The sequence below is a fragment of the Mytilus californianus genome, unplaced genomic scaffold (assembly GCF_021869535.1).
Source record: "Mytilus californianus isolate M0D057914Y unplaced genomic scaffold, xbMytCali1.0.p SCAF_10, whole genome shotgun sequence".
Lineage (NCBI taxonomy): Eukaryota > Metazoa > Mollusca > Bivalvia > Mytilida > Mytilidae > Mytilus > Mytilus californianus.
The window spans coordinates 32,640,027-32,659,909 of record NW_026262582.1 but is presented as its reverse complement, the minus strand read 5'-3'; the positions used below and the strand labels follow the sequence as shown (position 1 = coordinate 32,659,909).

The window sequence follows — 19,883 nt, the reverse complement described above, 5'->3', positions numbered from 1 at the left end:
TCATTCAGTAATGTCATTCACAATCAAACGAAAGTGGACGGGATTGTGGCTACGACAGTTGGAACAAATCCATGATAATCTGCTGCACAGATATTCGATAACGGCCTACCAACTCACGATGGGGTCCGTAAAATTTTCGAGGGATGACTTCAACTTTATCATTTGGAACTCTTTGTTAAATAGCTTCCATGTAAGCAGCAACCCTCTATCAAGTAAATCATGTTATGAAAAGTCGGTAATATCGTATCAACTGGGAGGTTAATACTCCACATGCAGGCGCTGCTGGAATGTTGCTACATAGAAATCAAAAGTTCATAATTGTGTAGCTAAAATCATCCCTTGTGTCATAAAGTTTCGTTCTCAACCGTCATTGATTGTGTATGATGCAGATTTACTGTATCTATGATATCCTTTATTTTAAGTTCGAGGGGATATTCCACATAGTCACCAAACTTTAGATTATTAAGTGGGAGGAAATCATCTGTATAGCGGAACATGAAGTTAAAGGATAATGCTCTCTTCATTTTACCTTCCCCAGAAGCTCCTGCGTGAAGTCTGTCCCGTCTGAATAAAGGAACAAGTCGGCAAGAAGAGTAGCTCAATCTGTTCCCATAAGGATGCTGGTTGTTTGTTAAAAAAACTACGTCCTCAAAATGTAAGAAAAAATGTTACTTATAAAAAAGTCTACTGTACTTTATTTTGTCACTGATAAACGTTTTATTTCTTAATTATACTGTAAATTCGTCCGATTTTGTATGCATCTTTGTCAAAAAACCTTCTAACAAAGAGTGGTGTTGATACACAATTCTATAGAAACACGTGATTCTTAGAGTTCACTAGAACCTATAGGGTTTAAATATGAAAAGAAATGTAATTAGAAAAATTCGTCATAACGTAGAATAGTAAGTACGAAACACAATGGATAACGGTAGTTCGTAAAAAGATACGATACACCCTCTGGGTTCACGGTTTCTTTTAAATATATCTACGCTGGTGCATTGTATCTCTGACAAATATACTGCACAAGGCTTACTTTTATGCAATATAACTGCTAGAATCGGAGTAGGTTGGTGAGGCAGAATTGTTTCCCTACCATAAAACATTTAAGTAAACATTAGTTTAGGAATGTTTTGGTTATAAAACACAATTGTCATTCTGTACCAGGTACTCGGTTAATCATGGCGATATTTGATTCTTTTTGTTCTGTTGTATGCCGACAATACTTCAAACATTTCCCTACAAAATAGACCGATAACAATACATATAATCAATGAAAAACAGTATCAATTATACACTTCCTTCCCTATCTTCAATGATTTATTTGAAAATAACCACAGAAGAAAACCACCAAAAGCACTAAACGTTTGGGCTTATTTTAACTTTTTTTAGATGTTCTTTACACAATTTACAGCTAAAATACGGTCACACTATTAATGGGATTTAAAACAAAATGTAATCTAAAGCTACATGTATTATTTATGATTTGAGAGAGAATACATGATATTTATGTTCTAACATATAAAATAATATCGATAGTTGATACATGTATACATCAATATATTCATTAAGTCCTACACTTCATAAGACAAGCAAAGAAGGGCTTAATTGTAAAGTAAATATGTCTACTATGAAGGAATCATATCCCCGGCTCATATAGTATTTTAAAAAAAGTTTGCTTTTCAAAAACTTACATTTTATTCGATAGTAGTAGATTAAAGTTGTCGCAATCAAAATTACTGATAAACATACTACAACCGAAAGCAATAAGGGCTTCCAAATCAGCCCAGTCGGTGGTGCTGAAATAAAAATAAACAAACGCCACTTAGCATAATCGTTATTTCCGTGTCTAAATTAACATAAGTCAGATTTATGTATCCTTTTATTGAAGATATAATTCAAAAGGGATTGTTACACTGTTACACAATTTTTGACATTTTGATTTATATTTATTTAAAATGTCAACACTACTTGGAGGTGATCAACATTGAAGAAGTTTCAATTAAGATATATATTAATTTTACACAAATATGTTGGGTAAGGTCAATTGCATGCTGATAATGTTTCTTTTTTTTATGTTTATTCACCAATTGTTTCTGTATTTAGTTACATTAACCAACTATTTAAATACAAAAATGTAAATATTTAAGATAATACGGAAATATCGTTTAACTTAATCATGTGTTAATGTGAGTGTTCTCTTGTTTTCTAATCCCAATTATTGCATTTCTTGTATATTTCGTATTTATGTCTTTACTCTTGTAGCTATAACGATTTCTTTAGTACGATATGTTTAATATATTAAACCATTGTAAACATTATCTACATGTTTATTTTAATAAAAAAATTGATGAGCATTCTTAAATATGTAAAATAGATAAATAGTTAAATCAACGCTTTATAAATTGTATGCATCCAAATAGTATGTTATTGTTCTATTATATGTCATTATGTTATTGTTCTATTATAAATTTGAAAATACTTTGAACGACAAACGACAAATTTATTTTACTCGCGTAGTGGTATTAACCATATGTGGATTCTTAAAAATTCTAAAGAACTTCTGGACAATTTTAAATCTCGGTCTATTTCTGAAATTAATTCTAACATAACTTTTGATTTTTTAACCCTGTATACCAACATTCCCCATGTGAAATTATAAAATTGTTTTGAATAAACATTGAATGACAAAATTTCTTCTTATGTGACGTTTACATTTTCTGACGTCAGACACGCGAAGCAATGAATGTGGTTTTTAATTTGATAGATGCTTTTGTGCTTTTTTGTAAATAATTGTTTGTTTTGATATTGTAACACAGTGATGACTGTTGTACCCATATTTTGACTATTTTATTTATAATGTCTGTTTTGTTCACGCATCGTTGTAAATATAACGGAATTTGATAAGACTGTCGTACAAGTGAGAGGTTTAGCGCTATAAAACCAGGTTCAATCCACCATTTTCTACATTTGAAAATGCCTGTACCAAGTCAGGAATATGACAGTTGTTGTCCATTCGTTTGATGTGTTTTGTCATTTGATTTTGCCATGTGATTAGGGACTTTCCGATTGAATTTTCCTCGGAGTTCAGTATTTTTGTGATTTTACTTTTTCCTCAATCTACCTTCAGAATATTTGAAAGTCAATGATGTTTAACCGTCAACTGTTTATATATTGATTGTTTGTTGGTTGTTTAACGTCCATGGCGATTATTTCATGCATGTTCAGGAGGAGAACAAATTAACAATAAATGCAACAGAAATGTCTTATAATAGGGGCCGTCCGTGATGAAGGTCGGGAATATTTGGACTACCACTGGACAATGAGGGTATATTTGATAAGGACAGACATTTGGCTTTGCAAAAGGACACCTACGGACCCCTCAAAAAGTTTTTGCAAGGTGCTTAACCTCCAAAGACCGTGGCATTCATTATCTTTTCACGAGATATCGGATTTAACGTCCCAACTCTGACCGGACGCGGCTGCGTACTTGTACATCCCTCACAGCCAAACGGACGTCCCACTTTGTCAAGGGTTTTACCGCCGGTCGGAAGAAGACCAAGGGTGACCATATTTCTTTTCCCCATTCAACCTTGGAGGAATTTTTTTATATAAAAACTATCCTATTTTCTTAAAGTTTTTAAACATGTTGTTAAACACAAACCCTTTCTAGTTATATTTCCATGCTTATGCTATTTTGTCAGAGGAAACCAACAAACCCACTTTGGTTTTGGCCTCATTGAGTAACAGTGTTTTCTCAAGTCAATACAACCACATATTTACCTAATCAAAAGACAGTTATTGTTTATTATCAAGGAAAATAACCCGAAAAAAGGAACTTTAGTCGATTGACGATTTCGGTCATGTTGACTTAATTGCAGATATAATCCTGCAGATAATAGATCATTCACCTCAAAAGCTAACCAGACCTTTAAACAGACTTATTCAGAAAGGATATAGTTACGATACTGTTGTCAGGTCAATGAAGATGGCATATTTTAGAATTAATATTGATTCACTCATAGGGTCTTTGCATAAGAAATAAACACATTTATTCTAAAACAAGTAGTTGGCATCATACGGGTTATGTTCTTCTCATATAATGTATGATGGTATGATACTAAACCCCTAAAGGGAGGGAATGTGCTTGATTTTCATATGATGAAGACATAATCTTTCAGTCAGTTTAATTGAGGTCTGGAGCTGGCATGTCAGTAACTGCTAGTAGTACTTTGTTAATTTATGTATCATTGTCATTTTGCTTAGTTTCTTCTGTTAACTATTCTGACATCGGACTCGGACTTCTTTTAAACTGAGTTTTACTGTGCGTTTTTCTGTGTGTTTGTTTATTCTACATTGGCTAGAGATATAGGGAGATGGTTGAGATCTCACAAAACATGTTTAACCCCGCCGTTTTTTTTTTTTTGCGCCTGTCCCAAGTCAGGAGCCTCTGGCCTTTGTTAGTCTTGTATGTTTTTTTTTAATTTTAGTTCAATTATATGTTTTGGAGTTTTCACTGAACTAGTAAACATTTTTGTTTAGGGGCCAGCTGAAACCCGCCATCGGTTGCGGGATTTTCTTGCTGTGTTGAAGACCCATTGGTGGCCTTGGGCTGTTTTATGCTCTTTGGTTGGGTTGTTGTTTCTTCGACACATTCCCCATTTCCATTCTCAATTTTATTCATTTGCAGTTTCTCTCCATTAAAATTTCCAAATATTAGCCAAAATTACAAAAATGTTTAAAAAAACGACATTGAAAGGCAAAAATTGCAAAAAGAAGTCGTCAGACAATTTTGGATCAACATAGAAACCAGATTTTTATATTCTATATATTCTATGCATTTACACCTGTTCCAATTGTTTTAAATCGATTTCAAAAAGGAAACACACTTTACACCTTTCTTCAATATTTAGCCTTTATTGTCATGTTAATCTTTTGGCGGTGTCAGTGGGCATTTTTTATACTTCGTTACAGCTAGTTTCTTTAAATAAACCGGCCAAAACTTTTGTGGTTAATCACAAAGTATTCTTAATGATTGGAAATAATCACCAGAAAGGTTTTATTGAATATGGATGTTACATATACATAAATGATTTTAGAAAGAAAATAAATTGACGTACATGTAGTACCATACACGAATAGTGCAAACAATATTATGATTGATTGATTGTTGTTTGCTTAGCTTCCAGTGGCAAATAGTTCATGCATGTTCAAGACGATTAACAATATTATCATATAATTAGAGTAAATAACTTATAATTTTAACAGTTTGATGATATAATTTGATTTACGTGAATTCCATATTTTCCGAAATGGTGATTAGCGGGCTGATATGAAAAATTTATCAACTGCGTCCTGCTATTATCGCATGCCTTTCCGTACCGTTATCGCAAGGCATTCCGGCGTTACTTGGCAAATTCCGGAAAATACATCTCAATGGTACGTTTTCAGTAAAAACCATAACAAAGTAGCGTAAAAAACAAATATTAGGAAACAGAAAAATATATAATGTTAAATGCAAAACAAATGATACAAGAAATGCATTTTTCAAAGTTTCCAGCATAATTTAGCAAGCCTTTACAAATGTTGACTTCAAGTTCCAAACAGTGTTCATTTTGTGTTCTTGAATTTTTGTTTTATCATGAATATAAAAATATATTATACTGTTGTTCTTCTCCTCTGTTGAGGCATATGATAGAAAGATTTCATATCGGATTTATTACATTTGGCGTCGTCGTCCGTAAACTTTTACTTTTTGAACTTCTACTTGAGAACCACTTGAAATGATCAATATATTAAACTGTTATTTTTTTCCATTGTTGAAGCATATGACGAAAAGATCATAACATGTCATGCCTTGGGCTGATATTGAACCTTGGGCTGATAATACATCTGATATGAAAAATGACATGTAATAATCTGATATATTATGAATACCATCACTAAAATACATTCTACTTAGTGGTTTCTTAAATTTGTCATCTGTACCATTAAAGAAAAAACAATTCTAAATAATACTTTTGCTAACCTTGTGAACATGATATTGTACTGTTTACAATTGTCAAAGTTGTTCTGCCAATAATACATTGTACTAAGATGATTCTACTACTATAACAGCTGTTGCTCACGTCATATACTAACAAGATGTTTGATGTGAAAAACATTCCTTTTTTATCTGTTTTTACAAATAGTTTGCTGGATATATTATTTACCTGTGCAAATATATATATAAACAAAATGTGAGCGATCAATATCATAGACTAACATATCGATAAAAATAAAAGAGATTGTTTTCCATTTATAAAAGCTAGACTGTGAAGTAAGCGGATAGATATGACTGAGTATTTTAGAAAATCCACTTTCTTAGACGTGTTGTTTTTTCTCCATTTAAGTTAGAGAAAATATATGTAAGGAGCTGTGAATTCCATATAACAAAAACTTTAAGCTTCTGATGAAGACATTTATACAAAGATTGTGTTTTTTGTTATATTTTCAATAAAAATGTTGGCCTTGACATATTCTTTGAATCATAGTTGTTTGTCTACAGTGTTGTATATACATACATACATACATTTTTTGTACATACATATGTACATGCATGTATACGTTACCGTTGACAATTTTTTCCCAACATGCATCATCGGTTGGCCACGAGTACACTCAGTTAAACGGTGTGGTTATTGTTTTTATTTAACGCGGCAAAAACTTACATCTTCTAGTGCTGAACAAACTGGAGCAGGATAAATAGTTTTGAATGTGATATTAGAAACAGCACTGTGGTTTTCGTCAACATCTATTTCAACAGGAATTTGTTCAACAGGATGAACTATAAGAAAAGTTATATCAAAAAGATGATTGAACTGGTAGCTTTAATTTACCTAAAAGATCACATCCCATTGTTATATCGTATTACATTTAAATGCAATTCTTTTTTCAAAGTCTTTTCTGAACAGTTCGTAAGGTATACATGTGAACAGTGCAAATGTCCCGTCAATTCAGAATACGTTTAACATATTCAAAGTGGAAGTCACTTAGTGTCTATCAAGTTTGAAGCGCAATGTCCTTTTGTTCTACAGCTAAAATCAGCAAACGGTATGTGCCTTTGCCTATATCATAACTTTACTATTTTTTGACACCAACGGAAGGCATCAATTGGTGAAATGAAAAATAGGATAATGAGGTATACGTAAGGGCGCAATAGGTTTGTGCATTTAAGCTGTATCACGAAGAGACACGCGAGCTCCAAACGTGATGGACACATGCGCTTTACATTTGATACACCTATTTAAAATTGACAGGAAATTTGCGCTGAACATCAGTAAAAGGGTCACATGTAATCCAAACGGCTGTTCAGATTGACTATGAAGAAATGTCATGTTTGTTATTTTATGTTTTTTAGGACTATCATTTTTTCAAGATAATAACGTTTCAGATTCTTTTGTTGAAAATATTCTTACTGAAGCTCCATACGAATATAGATGTTCCTAAATTATCTGACAGAAATAACACAACCGTTTAATCTTGGTTTTTACAAATATCACTGACTCGCTGACTGAAAAGCAATCAACAAGTAAATCATCCAGTCGACCCCTCAGTCTAGAATTAAAAGAAAGAAGATGAATCATTGGTTTGAAATGGGATAAATGCAGCTAAGACAATTTTGCAAGCAAACTTTTTTTCCGTTTTAAAGCTTTGGACTACAGGTCTCAAACTAACTGACCTGTGATCACTGTATGTGTCCTATATGTAAATTCAATTTCAACTTGAAGTTGTTCATCAATATCAAAATGAAAACAGTAATGGGATTTTCACGATTTTTTCAAAGTCCAAAGCCCTTAATTTTTGCAAAAATCAGCAGAGCGGAACCGAACGTTAACTCGACATGTAACTCATCATAGTAGACTCACATACTAAAAATCAGCTCAATATCTGAAGGCGTTTAAAACAAAAGTCCGTATAATTGTTCGTTGCGGAATGACAGAATGACGGATAAGGGTAACACTATATGTCCCTGACCTAAGTCTGCGGGGTTATAAGAAAAAAAACTTCTCTAAAAAAAATGGTTTAGAGGTCAGCACTTTTGTCCTTCTTCTGCATTATCAAATATCAATAACAACTACTTGCTACTCACATTCGAAATTTGCTGGTGTCAGTTCTAAGATTTTGCTGAACGTTTCAAATCCATATGTACATTCGTATGGTATATTGACGTCCTTTTCATTGAAGTCAGTTATGATAAGGGTAGAAATATTATATTTATGTTCCACTATTTCCGTATACTTGGTTTTATTTGATGAAACTCCATTCAGTATGATTAAATCAAATGTTTTTCCAGCAGACCACTTACGTGCAAAACTGTCGCAACATAAAGACGCTGATGTGAGATGACATTTCAGACTAACTTTGTTGCCAAATATTGCTGGCTTATTTAAAAGAGTCCATGAGATACTATCTGCAAATAAAGAACAAATTTATACTTTTATAAAATTTACTGAAGAATCTAAGTTTTATAAGCTATTGCTATAGTAAAGCTTCAAAATAGTATTAAAAAAACATGGTTTTTAACAAAATGTATATTATTTAAGTATCTTTGCTATTTTTGTAAAGGTTATAGAATCAATCACCTAATTTCCCTTTTTTTTTCGCTTCTCGGCCATGGAAATCTTGCGGATTGGCTAAATGTTAAACGGAATAATTGCATAAAAAGATCTATCAAACAAGTCTCTTGGAAAGTTAAACTGTGTGCATACACAAAGACATCAAGATATTAAAGTTGTACGAAAATAAGTGTTTTAATTACATGTATAAGGAAATAATTATGAACTCTGATTTTAACATTTTAAGTGTTATGTGTACTTATCTGTGACACTTTGAAAAGAAAAGATTGTTATTGTTGCGATTGTGATACACGACTTCTGCTTTTCTTTTGGAGGGGGGGGGGGGGGGGGGGGTGTAAAAGTCCTTGTGTAAATCTTTAAATTCGTCTAACCTGCAACCACGTTAAAGCAGAAAAATATAAGCAACTGGTAATTGATCTTCATTCATGTCGGTTGTACGCTAAAAAAGAAAAGAATGTTCGTTCGTTTATTCATCACAGATTTTAAGAGAAATTGGACCTTATCCCAGTTGAATGTTATTTTGAGATTTTTAGATTGATTTCGAGATTTATACATGTATAGTGCAAGACTCTAAGGAAGAATTGTGTTAAGTTAAATTAACAATATCTATATATTGTTATACATGGTTTTACTTTCCATATAAAAAGTCAAAGTTACGATTTTTACATATGACTTAATAAATTGAAATTTAGTGATCAGGGCGATGAATTAAAAGTTGACGCAGTATGCATGATACAGTGTTAGAACGTACAATTTACATAAAGGATTTTACGTTCTAACCCAGTAGGCACATGCCTTTATGGGGTTTTTTTTTAAGTGAAAAAGAATATTGAGTGGTTTCGCGTTCTTACCAAATAGACACATGCATTTATTTTTTTTTAAGTGAAAAAGAATATTGAGTGGTTTCGCGTTCTTACCAAATAGACACATGCATTTATTTTTTTTTAAGTGAAAAAGAATATTGAGTGGTCTAACGTTCTAACCCAGAATGCACATGCATTCGGGCAATATCAGATATTAACAATAGTGCAAATGACGTTGTTAAATGTATAGATAGAAACACTCTGGAAGTTAAAAACTGCTCCTTTTGTCAAGATTTAAATTACTTATTGTCTGTTATTTTTCTCAAGCATAGCTGAAATCGTATGTAAATTTTTTATATGAGTTATTATCCTCAATGACAATTTTTATCCATTTTGACCTTTAAGTAGAAGCTACCAATGTAGTAGAAAGAGACTTATTGTTAACACCAAGAGCGATCAGCAGAATAATATCTACAAATACACCAAGATGATTGAGATTGTCAGTTGATTTCCTTTGAGTGTTATTGTCCTTTAATTACTATTGATACAAATTGCAACTTGTGTTATCTATCATTTCGGAAGCTATAGAACGAGTTAAATTTGAAACAATAAAATTGAGCAACAAAACAAGATCTACAAATAAATGTGTAGATATATAAATGGGAATAATTGCTGTTGTTGAAAGCGAAAATGATCGGAAAATTATTATTAATAAATGACTTAAATCGTCATTTTCCCCCCGTATGTGAGTAAACGATTCAATGACGATTTTAACCCATTTTTGGATATTTTCTTTGTACAATTAAAACTATAATAGATAGATAACAACTTTCAACAGCAAAAATAATCAGCTACATGTATATAAGTTGTTAGATACAGTAGTCAAATGGTCGAAATTACCAATCGACCCTTATAGGATTGTTTGAACTACAATGATGATTTTTATTGATTTCTTTGTGTTTGACATCAATAAAACTTGAAAACTTTAAACGATAGAGAGAAACCAATAAGAAAGAAAAATTAACCAGCTAGACAAAATTAGATATTAATTCAATTAAAATAGCTAAAATCACCAGTGAACTCCTTGTGGTAGTTACCATGTTTGTCCAGCTTAAAGATCTGTACAAACACAATTTTTAACCAAATTATAATTGTTCTTGGCCTAATGTTTATAAATTTTTGTATATAAATCAAGCGTCTGAGTAAGTCTTTCACTATCAAATTGTGTAAGTATATAAAAACTGCATGGAATATTAGATCTCATATAGTGTCATAACTTTACATTTGTCATAATATTTTACTATTGTTTTCTGCTGTCTATCCATGTTTTATATCATGTAATATATTTTGTTAATTTTGCCATAGCATGTTTAGGCTTTTGCAATAAAGATTCATTCGTTCGTTCAATGTATTTGCCTGAAACGAAAACTGTTAGTCCACTTTATAAGTTGTTTTATCTAATTTACGAAAAACAAAAAATATAGGAGGGTCTGGATTAGGGGGTGGGGATCCTTCATTTCTGTATTCTTTAATTTTGTAGGTCATTTTTCTGTATTCCTCAATTTTTTTGTCTATTATTCTCTATTCATTATATTTTAGCGCACCATTTTTGTCTTTTTTGTTTTGTTTTGGCCATTTATTCTGCACATTTTACCCATTATTCTCTATTATGTAAACCCCATTAAGACCCTCATTTTAGACTACAGCTTTAAACGTAAAAAACTTAGCAGCAAATACGATCTACTACTCATAGTTTAACCCCCCCCCCCCCCCTTCATTTTACACTATTTCTAGCACAACTATAATAAAAAAAGACAAAATCTCCAGCATGCAAAAGATCAACAAGTCAAAATTTTGTCCGCATAGTTTCTTTTCAATACCTCGCCAAATATTTAGTATTGGGTAGTTTTATTGGAGAGTAAAATAGTCCACTGCAGTATATATTAATTTGAAACTAAAGGTGTTCCTTTGATATCAGATACGACACATATCTCGCATTTGACACATTCAGATTATCATACTAATGACAATAGGAATACTCTTCGCACTCGTTCGTGTAAAATTCTAATACAATACATGTTTGACCTTAATGAATAAACAATTTCTAGTTTTCTAAGTGTTAAACCTAAAACTGCAATACATTTACATTATTTATAACAGATACCCAATTTACTAGCAATTTACCAAAAACATCTTACTATACTAGGATGAACTGAATTGTAAATCAATAAATCTCATCTCCGGATTAGGATGTAAACATAGCGGATTTGTATATGTAACGAAAGAAAGTCTTAATAAACTTTTGTTCGGCCATAAATCAGTAATTAACACCAGTGCAAATAAAGTTGAGAATGGAAACGGGGAATGTGTCAAGGAGACAACAACCCGACCATAGAGCATTAAACAGCCGAAGGTCACCAATGGGTCTTAAACACAACGAGAAAATCCCGCAACCGGAGGCGGGATTCAGCTGGCCCATAAACAAAAATGTGTACTAGTTCAGTGAAAATGGACGTCACACTAAACTCCGAAATATATAAATGAACTAAAACTAAAAAACCATACAAAACTAACAAAGGCTAAATGCTCCTGAATTGGGACAGGCGCAAAAATGCGGCGGGGTTAAATATGTTTTGTGAGATTTACCTCTAGCCAATGTAGAATAAACAAACACACAGCAATACGCACAGTTAAACTCAGTTAAAAAGAAGTCCGAGTCCAATGTCAGAATAGGTAACAGATTTACTGAAGAAACTAAGCAAAATGACAATGATACATAAATTAACAAAGGACTACTAGCAGTTACTGACATGCCAGTTCCAGACCTCAATTAAACTGATTGAAAGATTATGTCTTCATCATATGAAAATCAAGTACAATCCCTCCCGTGAAGGGTTAAGTATCATACCATCATAAAATATATGAGGAGAACATAACGCCTATCATGTCAACAACTGGTCTCAGAATAAATGTGTTTATTTCCGATGCAAAGACCCTATGAGTAAATCAATATAAATTCCAAAATATACCATCTTTAATGGCCTGACAACAGTATCGTAACTATATTCCTTCTGAATAAGCCTGTTTAAAGATTTGGTTAGCTTTTGAGGTGAATGACGACATGTTTGTGCTTTGTATAGAATATTACCATAAAATATTGGATGTGCAATACTTGAACATATAAGATGTCTGCATGTTGATTTATATTTACGAATGATGTCCTTGTACCGATGATAAAATTTAGTATTTTTTTACTAGTTTATGATTTCAGCTTCCCAATTGTGAACTTTCCATTTCTATGTAGCAACATTCCAGCAACGCCTGCATACGGAGTATATATCTCCCAATTGATACGATATTCCCGGGCTTGTATTTCCTATCATGATTTCCTTGATAGAGGATTACTGCTGAAAAGGAAGCTATTAAACCAAGAGTTCCAAATGGTGAAATTGAAATCAACCCTTCATAAATTTTACGGACGCCATCACGAGTTGGTTGATCGTTAAGGAATAACCGTTTCACAGATGATATCGGATATGTTCCTTATGTCGTAACTACAATACCCTTCCCTTTTCACGAATGTGACCTACCGAATTAGACTATTTACCGGATTTGTAATAAAATAAGCAACACGACGGGTGCCACATGTGGTGCAGGATCTGCTTACCCTTCCGGAGCAACTGAGATCACCCCGAGTTTTTGGTGGGGTTTGTGTTGCTTAGTCTTTAGTTTTCTATGTTGTGTCTTCTGTACTATTATTTGTCTGTTTGTCTTTTTATTTTTAGCCAAGGCGTTGTCAGTTTATTTTCAATCTATGAGTTTGACTGTCCCTCTGGTATCTTTTGTCCCTCTTTTGTGATATCGAAAACCCTGGTGTAATAATTTTTTCAGTTATACAGAGATTTCTATTGTTAAAATCAAATACGTTGTTACATACACGAGCGAATCAAACCAGTTGAGATATATAAACATCATAAGATGGTGACAAAGGAACGTCACCATCTAAAAATTGATAATTAACAATAGGAAATGAAAAATCATCTCTTTTATCGTAAATTTTGGTATTAAGCTTTCCGTTAAGATATAGATATCAAGATCCAGGCAAGGGTCCATGTAACACTTATCAATTCAAAATCTAAAAAAGTTTTCAAATTTTAGTTTTTTTGGAATTTTGATCAAAGTTTTTAAAATATTAAAATTCCAAATCTTTGAAAATCTTTGAAATTTGGAATTCTCACCAAATAATAAAGATTTTAAAACTCTAAAAATCATTTCAACATTTGATAGTTAAGATATTTGATCAAACTTTAAAAGTACTAAACTTAACGTGTAGTTTTGATTATTTCGTTTTATGAAAGTTTATTTTTTTTTAATTTTTGATTTAGATATTAAAAATAAAAGAAACCGGCGAAAAAAGAGAATATACGTATCATTATCGCTTTTGGGGTACCTGTAAAGTGCAAAACGGAATAAAAATGGAACGAAACGAAAAGAAACGAACAGTTACTGTTACTTATAAGTTAATGTATAAAATAAAACAAGAGGCAGACAGTTGTAAGCGGTGAAAAATTGAATAACAAAATAAAAATTTCTCAAAAGCGGATAATACATTTTAAAACCAGAAACACGGCTCTGATTATGATCATTCTTAGTTAGGAATAGAAAGCACGAAAGATATCAAATCGTTTTTAATTGCAAAAACATAATTTAAAAAAGAAGTCGTTTTTCTTAAAACAAATTGGACATCACATGAGATAACAGTATCCTGAAATTTTTAAGGTTTGGCATCTATTGAAAAAAAAAAACATTTTTTAAACCTATTTAATAGAAAAACAAAGAATATGGGATATCCATCCATGACACAAAATCAGTTCATGCACAGCAAAAAAACACACAAAAAACAAAAGAACAGCGCTTTTATTGCTATTATTCATCTCAAAGTTACAGTGAGGCCTTCAACACGGAGCAAACAAAACTCTCACATCACTGCAAGTTTAAGACGCCCCCTAGCACCGGCTTGAGCCGAATTCATAGCAAAAATAATTTGGAAAGACTTGCATCAAACAGATTAATTAACTTTAAAAAATCTCTAACATAAACTTAGCGTTTCAGATAATTAATTCAGAACTATTTGGTTTTCCAAGCGCCCATCATTTAGGAGTATTAATGAAAACTGACCAACTCGCAGTAAGCCAAAAAATATGGTAGGGTTGAGTATGTATATATTTTCTACTGTACTTTAAGCAATAAAATGGTTCAATACACGTGTGTTCCCTCGAATTTGATTTTAGATTTTGTTGTTTTGCTTTACGACTTCTTACTATCTACAAGCATGTCGGCAGATGAAATCATTGAACGTACATTTTGAACAATCATCATTAGCTTTAATCAACTATTTCGGTTCTTATAAATCACTGGCCTTCAAATATTCGGTTTTTGAACGTTCCTGGTGAAGGTAAATCCAGAAAAGCGCTTCGGACGCATGCAACTTTTATCGTGTTGCTTTCATTTTTTATCGATTGCATCACGATCAAATATTGCCTTTTATCATTGATTTCAGTTCTAAGTATTGGTACGGTAGGAATACTGAATCCATGGTGTCGCAATAAACTCGAAAGTGGGAGGTTGCTGAAATCTATTTTACACTGCTATCCGCTATACACGCTGAATTTAAGAATTAGATCAAATATTAGTAGCTTGGAGACAGGATAATATTAAAAGGTAGAACTTAAACATCCAACTCAGCGTGCTAGTCTTGTAAAAGCTGAAACATTCATACCATGTAAACATACAACATAAACATTATTTTCAGCCTGCATATTTATGTAATAGTTGCCGCTGTACATTAAGCGCCCATCTATCCATGGAAGTCGTAAAGCAAAACAATAAAATCTAAAATCAAATTCGAGGGAACACACGTGTATTGAACCATTTTATTGCTTAAAGTACAGTAGAAAATATATACATACTCAACCCTACCATATTATTTGGCTTTCTGCGAGTTGGTCAGTTTTCACTGTTACTCCTAAATGATGGGCGCTTGGAAAACCAACAAATCTGAATTAATTATCTAAAACACTAAGCTTATGTTAGAGATTTTTTTAAAAGTAAATCAATCTGTTTGATGCAGGTTTAAATTATTTTAAAATGTGTTTTTTCAATAGATTCAAAACCTTAAAATTTCAGGAAACTGTTATCTCATGTGATGTCCAATTTGTTTAAAGAAAAACGACTTCTTCTTTAAATTATTTTTTTTGCAATTAAGAATTATATGATATATTTCGTGTTTTTTATTCCTACCTTAGAAGGATCATAATCAGAGCCGTGTTTCTTGTTTTAAAATGAATTCTCCGCTTTTGAGAAATATTTATTTTGTTATTCAATTTTTCACCGCTTACAACTGTCTGCCTCTTATTTTATTTTATACATTAACTTTTAAGTAACAGTAAAACTGTTCATTTCATTTCGTACTTTTCGTTTCGTTCGTTTCGTTCCGCTTTTTTTCGCACTTTACAGATACACCAAACGCGATAATGATGCGTATGTTCTCTTTTCGCCCGTTTTCTATTTTTAATATCTTAATCAAAAATCAATTAGATAAAACTTTCAAAAAATGAAATAATCAAAACTACACGTTAAGTTTAGTACTTTTAAAGTTTGATCAAATATCTAAACTATCAAATTTTAAAATGATATTTAGGGTTTTTAAATTTTAATGCTTTGTTGAAAATTTCAAAATTTCAAAAATTTTCAAAAAATTGGGTATTTTGATGTTTCAAAACTTTTATCAAAATTCCAAAAAACAAAAATTTGAATTTTTTTTTAAATTTTTAATTGATAAGTGTTACACGGACCAGGCAAGGGCAGTGTTCATTGTTAGTATTAGCTTTATTTAAAGTCAGTTCAGCAGGATAAATCTCTTTAGTGTACATACTGAAGTCGTCATTATTGAGAGTCAATATATCATCCAATTATCTAAAAGTGTTTTTAAATTTTTGTATCAGATTTTGTTTCGATGGGTCTTTGCTGATTTTAGTCATAAATTGTAACTCATAGCAATACAAAATCAGGTCCGCAATAAGTGCTGCACAGTTAGTCCCCATTGGAATTCCGATAACTTGACGATAGACGTAATCTCCATAGCGAACACAAATGTTATCTAGTAAAAATTCAATTGCAGTTATCGTATCAAAGCAGGTCCAATTGACATAGTTCTTTTGTTTGTTATTACTAAAAAATGACCTAAAAGAGTTGGAACATATATATTCGCATTCTGACTTTAACATTGTTTACTAGCATTTTTATCAGTCTGATCATTCAACCATGTCTTTATGATCTATGCGAGTTTGCATCCTCATCCTGCAACACCATCTCCGTAGACCAAGGGAAAACTACAGGATTCGAGAATTGGGAAATGAGACATCATATGATTGCAATGAAAAAAAATGGTGGAATAAATATTTTTCTAGTCTTTCATGTAGCTCGGTGAATGTGAAGGATATTTTAAATAGAATTGAGAATGGAAACGGGGAATGTGTCAAAGAGACATTAACCCGACCAAGAGCAGAAAACCGCCCAACGCAGCCATGGTCATCGTCATTAAACATCATCTTGTCTCCATGGTGTCTCTAGAAATGACCTTCTCTCATTTATACAGAGAAGCTGTTGGGTATTTATCACATTCGCTGGAACTTTTATTCACTGCCCATCTCAAAACCTCATTTTCTGTACAACTTATGTAAGGAGAACACTGTATAACCTTTGAATACAAACTTCTAGAACTTGGATATTGCTAGTCATAGCCTTTTCAGACTGATTCGCATTGGAAAATATTAAGCGGAAAAAGTATCATTTCTAATAACTTTCCTTTGCCATCAAAGGTCTCGACGCAATCAGCCCTTTTGTTATATCCTTCGTCATAAATTAGTTCACTCGAAAATATATCCTTTCTTTAAAGATCAGTATGTACCTATCATCTCTTATCCGTTTACCAAAACAATCGTGACTAAAGATTTTGATTACAAACGCGTGTTGCAGGATCTGAATATTGAGGATTTCAAGACTAAACTTTCCGATTCCACCTGTGCGAATTCCCCATGCATTAATTTATAATTCGACTGGCCACCTTATAACAGATAACGTGAACATTGTGAATAACAATTTTGTCTGCAATGTTTTCTCCAAAGGCTCGAAATATTGTGAGCCTACATCAACCAAAGGAAACACAACTTCAAAATACTGATTGATTCAGTCGAGGATAATGCCAGGCAATGGGTTTAACAAAAGTACGTAGTTACGTTTTCTGAGTGTGTTAGGGATGTGAGGTCGTTAATATATATCAAAATAAAAAAAAACAGGAATGGGTCTATGAATACACTTGCTACATCGATCTGTAAATGTCAACGGATATGTGTTCCGCCTAACAGAAGTTCCACTGGAAACTTTGTTATAAACAATGTCATAATATCTGTTCCTGTTGGAACAAATATTTTATACCATTTATTCCGTTAGGAACATATACTGTAATATTTATTCCAGAGGAAATAATATTCCAGAATATTTTTTCCATTTGGAACAAATATTATGAAGGAACTTCTATTTCGTGACACCCGCAGGTAAATCCCTAACAGCATTGTTTTGGTATGTAAATCATATTATATAAACTGCTTGATAACGGAATTAAGAGAGAGGCGAAAGATACCAAAGGGAATTTCAAACTCATAAGTAGAAAAATAAACTGACAACATCATGGCTAAAAAAAGAAAAACGAAAGAGACCAACAGACAAGTATTGAACATTAACTTTGAAACTCAGCATATACCCCAACAACACTTACCAAAGAGAAGATTATATACATAATCATAGATCCTTTCCATGTTCCTTTGGAATTTCAACCAAAGATGAAGAACTGGATCTTCCTTCAATGTATTGGATACCTAAATTACATAAGTGTTACAAACAACGTTATATTGCTGGGTCTCCCAAGTGCTCCACAAAACCTTTTTCTAAACAATCATCATTAACTTTATTAGCAATCAAAACCGGACTTAAGAGTTAAATTGGGCAGTGTGAATACTAACAAGATCCAAAGATTTGTTAGAATTTAAAGACACTCGAAGTCTCTTTCCTCTCACAATAGTATTAAAACATTGAATTGCCTACCCTTTACACAAGTATTCCCTATTCCAAACTAAAAGACAAATTGAAAGCGTAAATAAAAAATATCTTGTTTTACGGAGGAATAAATCGTAATTTGTAACAAACCACTCTGATTCAACTGACATTGTCAAAATGCTTGATTTCTTAATTGAACACATATATGTTACGTTCGGAGGACGTGTTATTCAAAAAATATTCTACATTCCAATGATAACCAAATGTGCTCCTCTTCTTTTTGATTTGTTCCTTTATTAATTTGAGATAGACCTTACACAGGAGCTTCTAAGGAAGATCGAAAAGAAGCTAGTATTATCATATAACTTCACATTCCGCTATACAGACGATGTCCTCTCACTGAATAATTGAAAGTTTGTGGTAGGAAATTCTGGTACTAGGCCAAGTAAGAGCAATTAACAGAAATAAAAACAAGTTTACAATCGGTACTACTTGGGGAAACACATAAACTGATTTCCCATTATTGTGTTGTGTATAGAAAACATGAAACAGTACATGTTTCCCAAATTGCATATTTCAATGGTCGTAACCACAATTCAGTCTTCTTTGCTTCGAATGTGAATTGCCGAATGAACTAATCACCTGGTGTGTATATAACGTACTTACATGAACAACACGATGGTTGACACATGTGGAGCAGGATCTGCGTACCCTTCCGTAGCACCCGAGATCACTTGCGGCTTGTTGTGTGGATCGTGTTGCTAAATATGTAGTTTTCTATGTTTTGCTTAGTAGTTCGTTGCGTTGCACCGAAGCAATTACATTACGAGCATGAGTTACATGTATACCAATCAATTCGATAGATTCCTCAAGAAGGTCTACGTTACCATGATAATGTCATAATTTTACCGAAACTTTAATTAAACAGAATTAACAACATTTCATGCATGCATTCTCATTTTAATTGTCAAAAAATGTTTTGTTATTCCAATCGAACCATTACTTTTCATAGTTTAACAAATATTTTCAAGTTAACATCATAACAATAAGCCTTAACATCAACAAACCTACCTTCTTTGTGTATTCATCGGTCCGACATTTTATCAATACAATTACAAGTCTATGTAATTATGTTTGCGTGGTTGATATCGAAATTGATTGTTCGTGACAAGTATATATAATTACATTTCCCTTGATGATAGGGTATTTTAAGCAATCAATAGCCTGAACATATCGTCGTGTGAATCCTACAATGATGTTTTTCCCATGTGGTAATAGTGGTAAAAATTTAAATTAAAATTTAAAAGCTCAATATCATAAATATTTGACTGAGACATAAACAGTAATATAT

General features: G+C 32.4%; 1 protein-coding gene across 5 annotated transcripts; it reads right to left on the bottom strand.

Moving 5' to 3' along the window:
• Positions 1–678: 678 nt before the first annotated feature.
• LOC127717960 (uncharacterized) lies at positions 679–19,662 on the bottom strand. Of its 5 annotated transcripts, none has more exons than XM_052223840.1 (7): positions 19,604–19,662; positions 8,987–9,054; positions 8,129–8,449; positions 6,708–6,823; positions 6,026–6,209; positions 1,692–1,796; positions 679–1,236 (listed from the first exon to the last, which is right to left on the bottom strand). In XM_052223840.1, the coding sequence occupies exons 2-7, from the start codon at positions 9,036–9,038 to the stop codon at positions 1,151–1,153; spliced, it is 864 nt and encodes a 287-aa protein (XP_052079800.1). In that variant the 5' UTR covers positions 9,039–9,054; positions 19,604–19,662; the 3' UTR covers positions 679–1,150. The 5 variants fall into 5 exon arrangements, 2 of the variants coding, with proteins under 2 accessions (XP_052079800.1, XP_052079801.1); XM_052223841.1 differs by having other exon boundaries at positions 8,345–8,449; XR_007989487.1 differs by lacking the exon at positions 6,708–6,823.
• Positions 19,663–19,883: the final 221 nt, after the last annotated feature.

Bases quoted from the DNA above. Each gene is read 5' to 3' on its own strand.
- LOC127717960 (XM_052223840.1), bottom strand. From the start codon at position 9,038: ATGAAGATCAATTACCAGTTGCTTATATTTTTCTGCTTTAACGTGGTT. The intron at 6,824-8,128 runs GTGAGTAGCAAG...CTTTTCTTATAG, and splicing joins GACACCAGCAAATTTCGAAT to TTCATCCTGTTGAACAAATT. The intron at 1,797-6,025 runs GTTAGCAAAAGT...TTTTTATTTCAG, and splicing joins TACAATATCATGTTCACAAG to CACCACCGACTGGGCTGATT.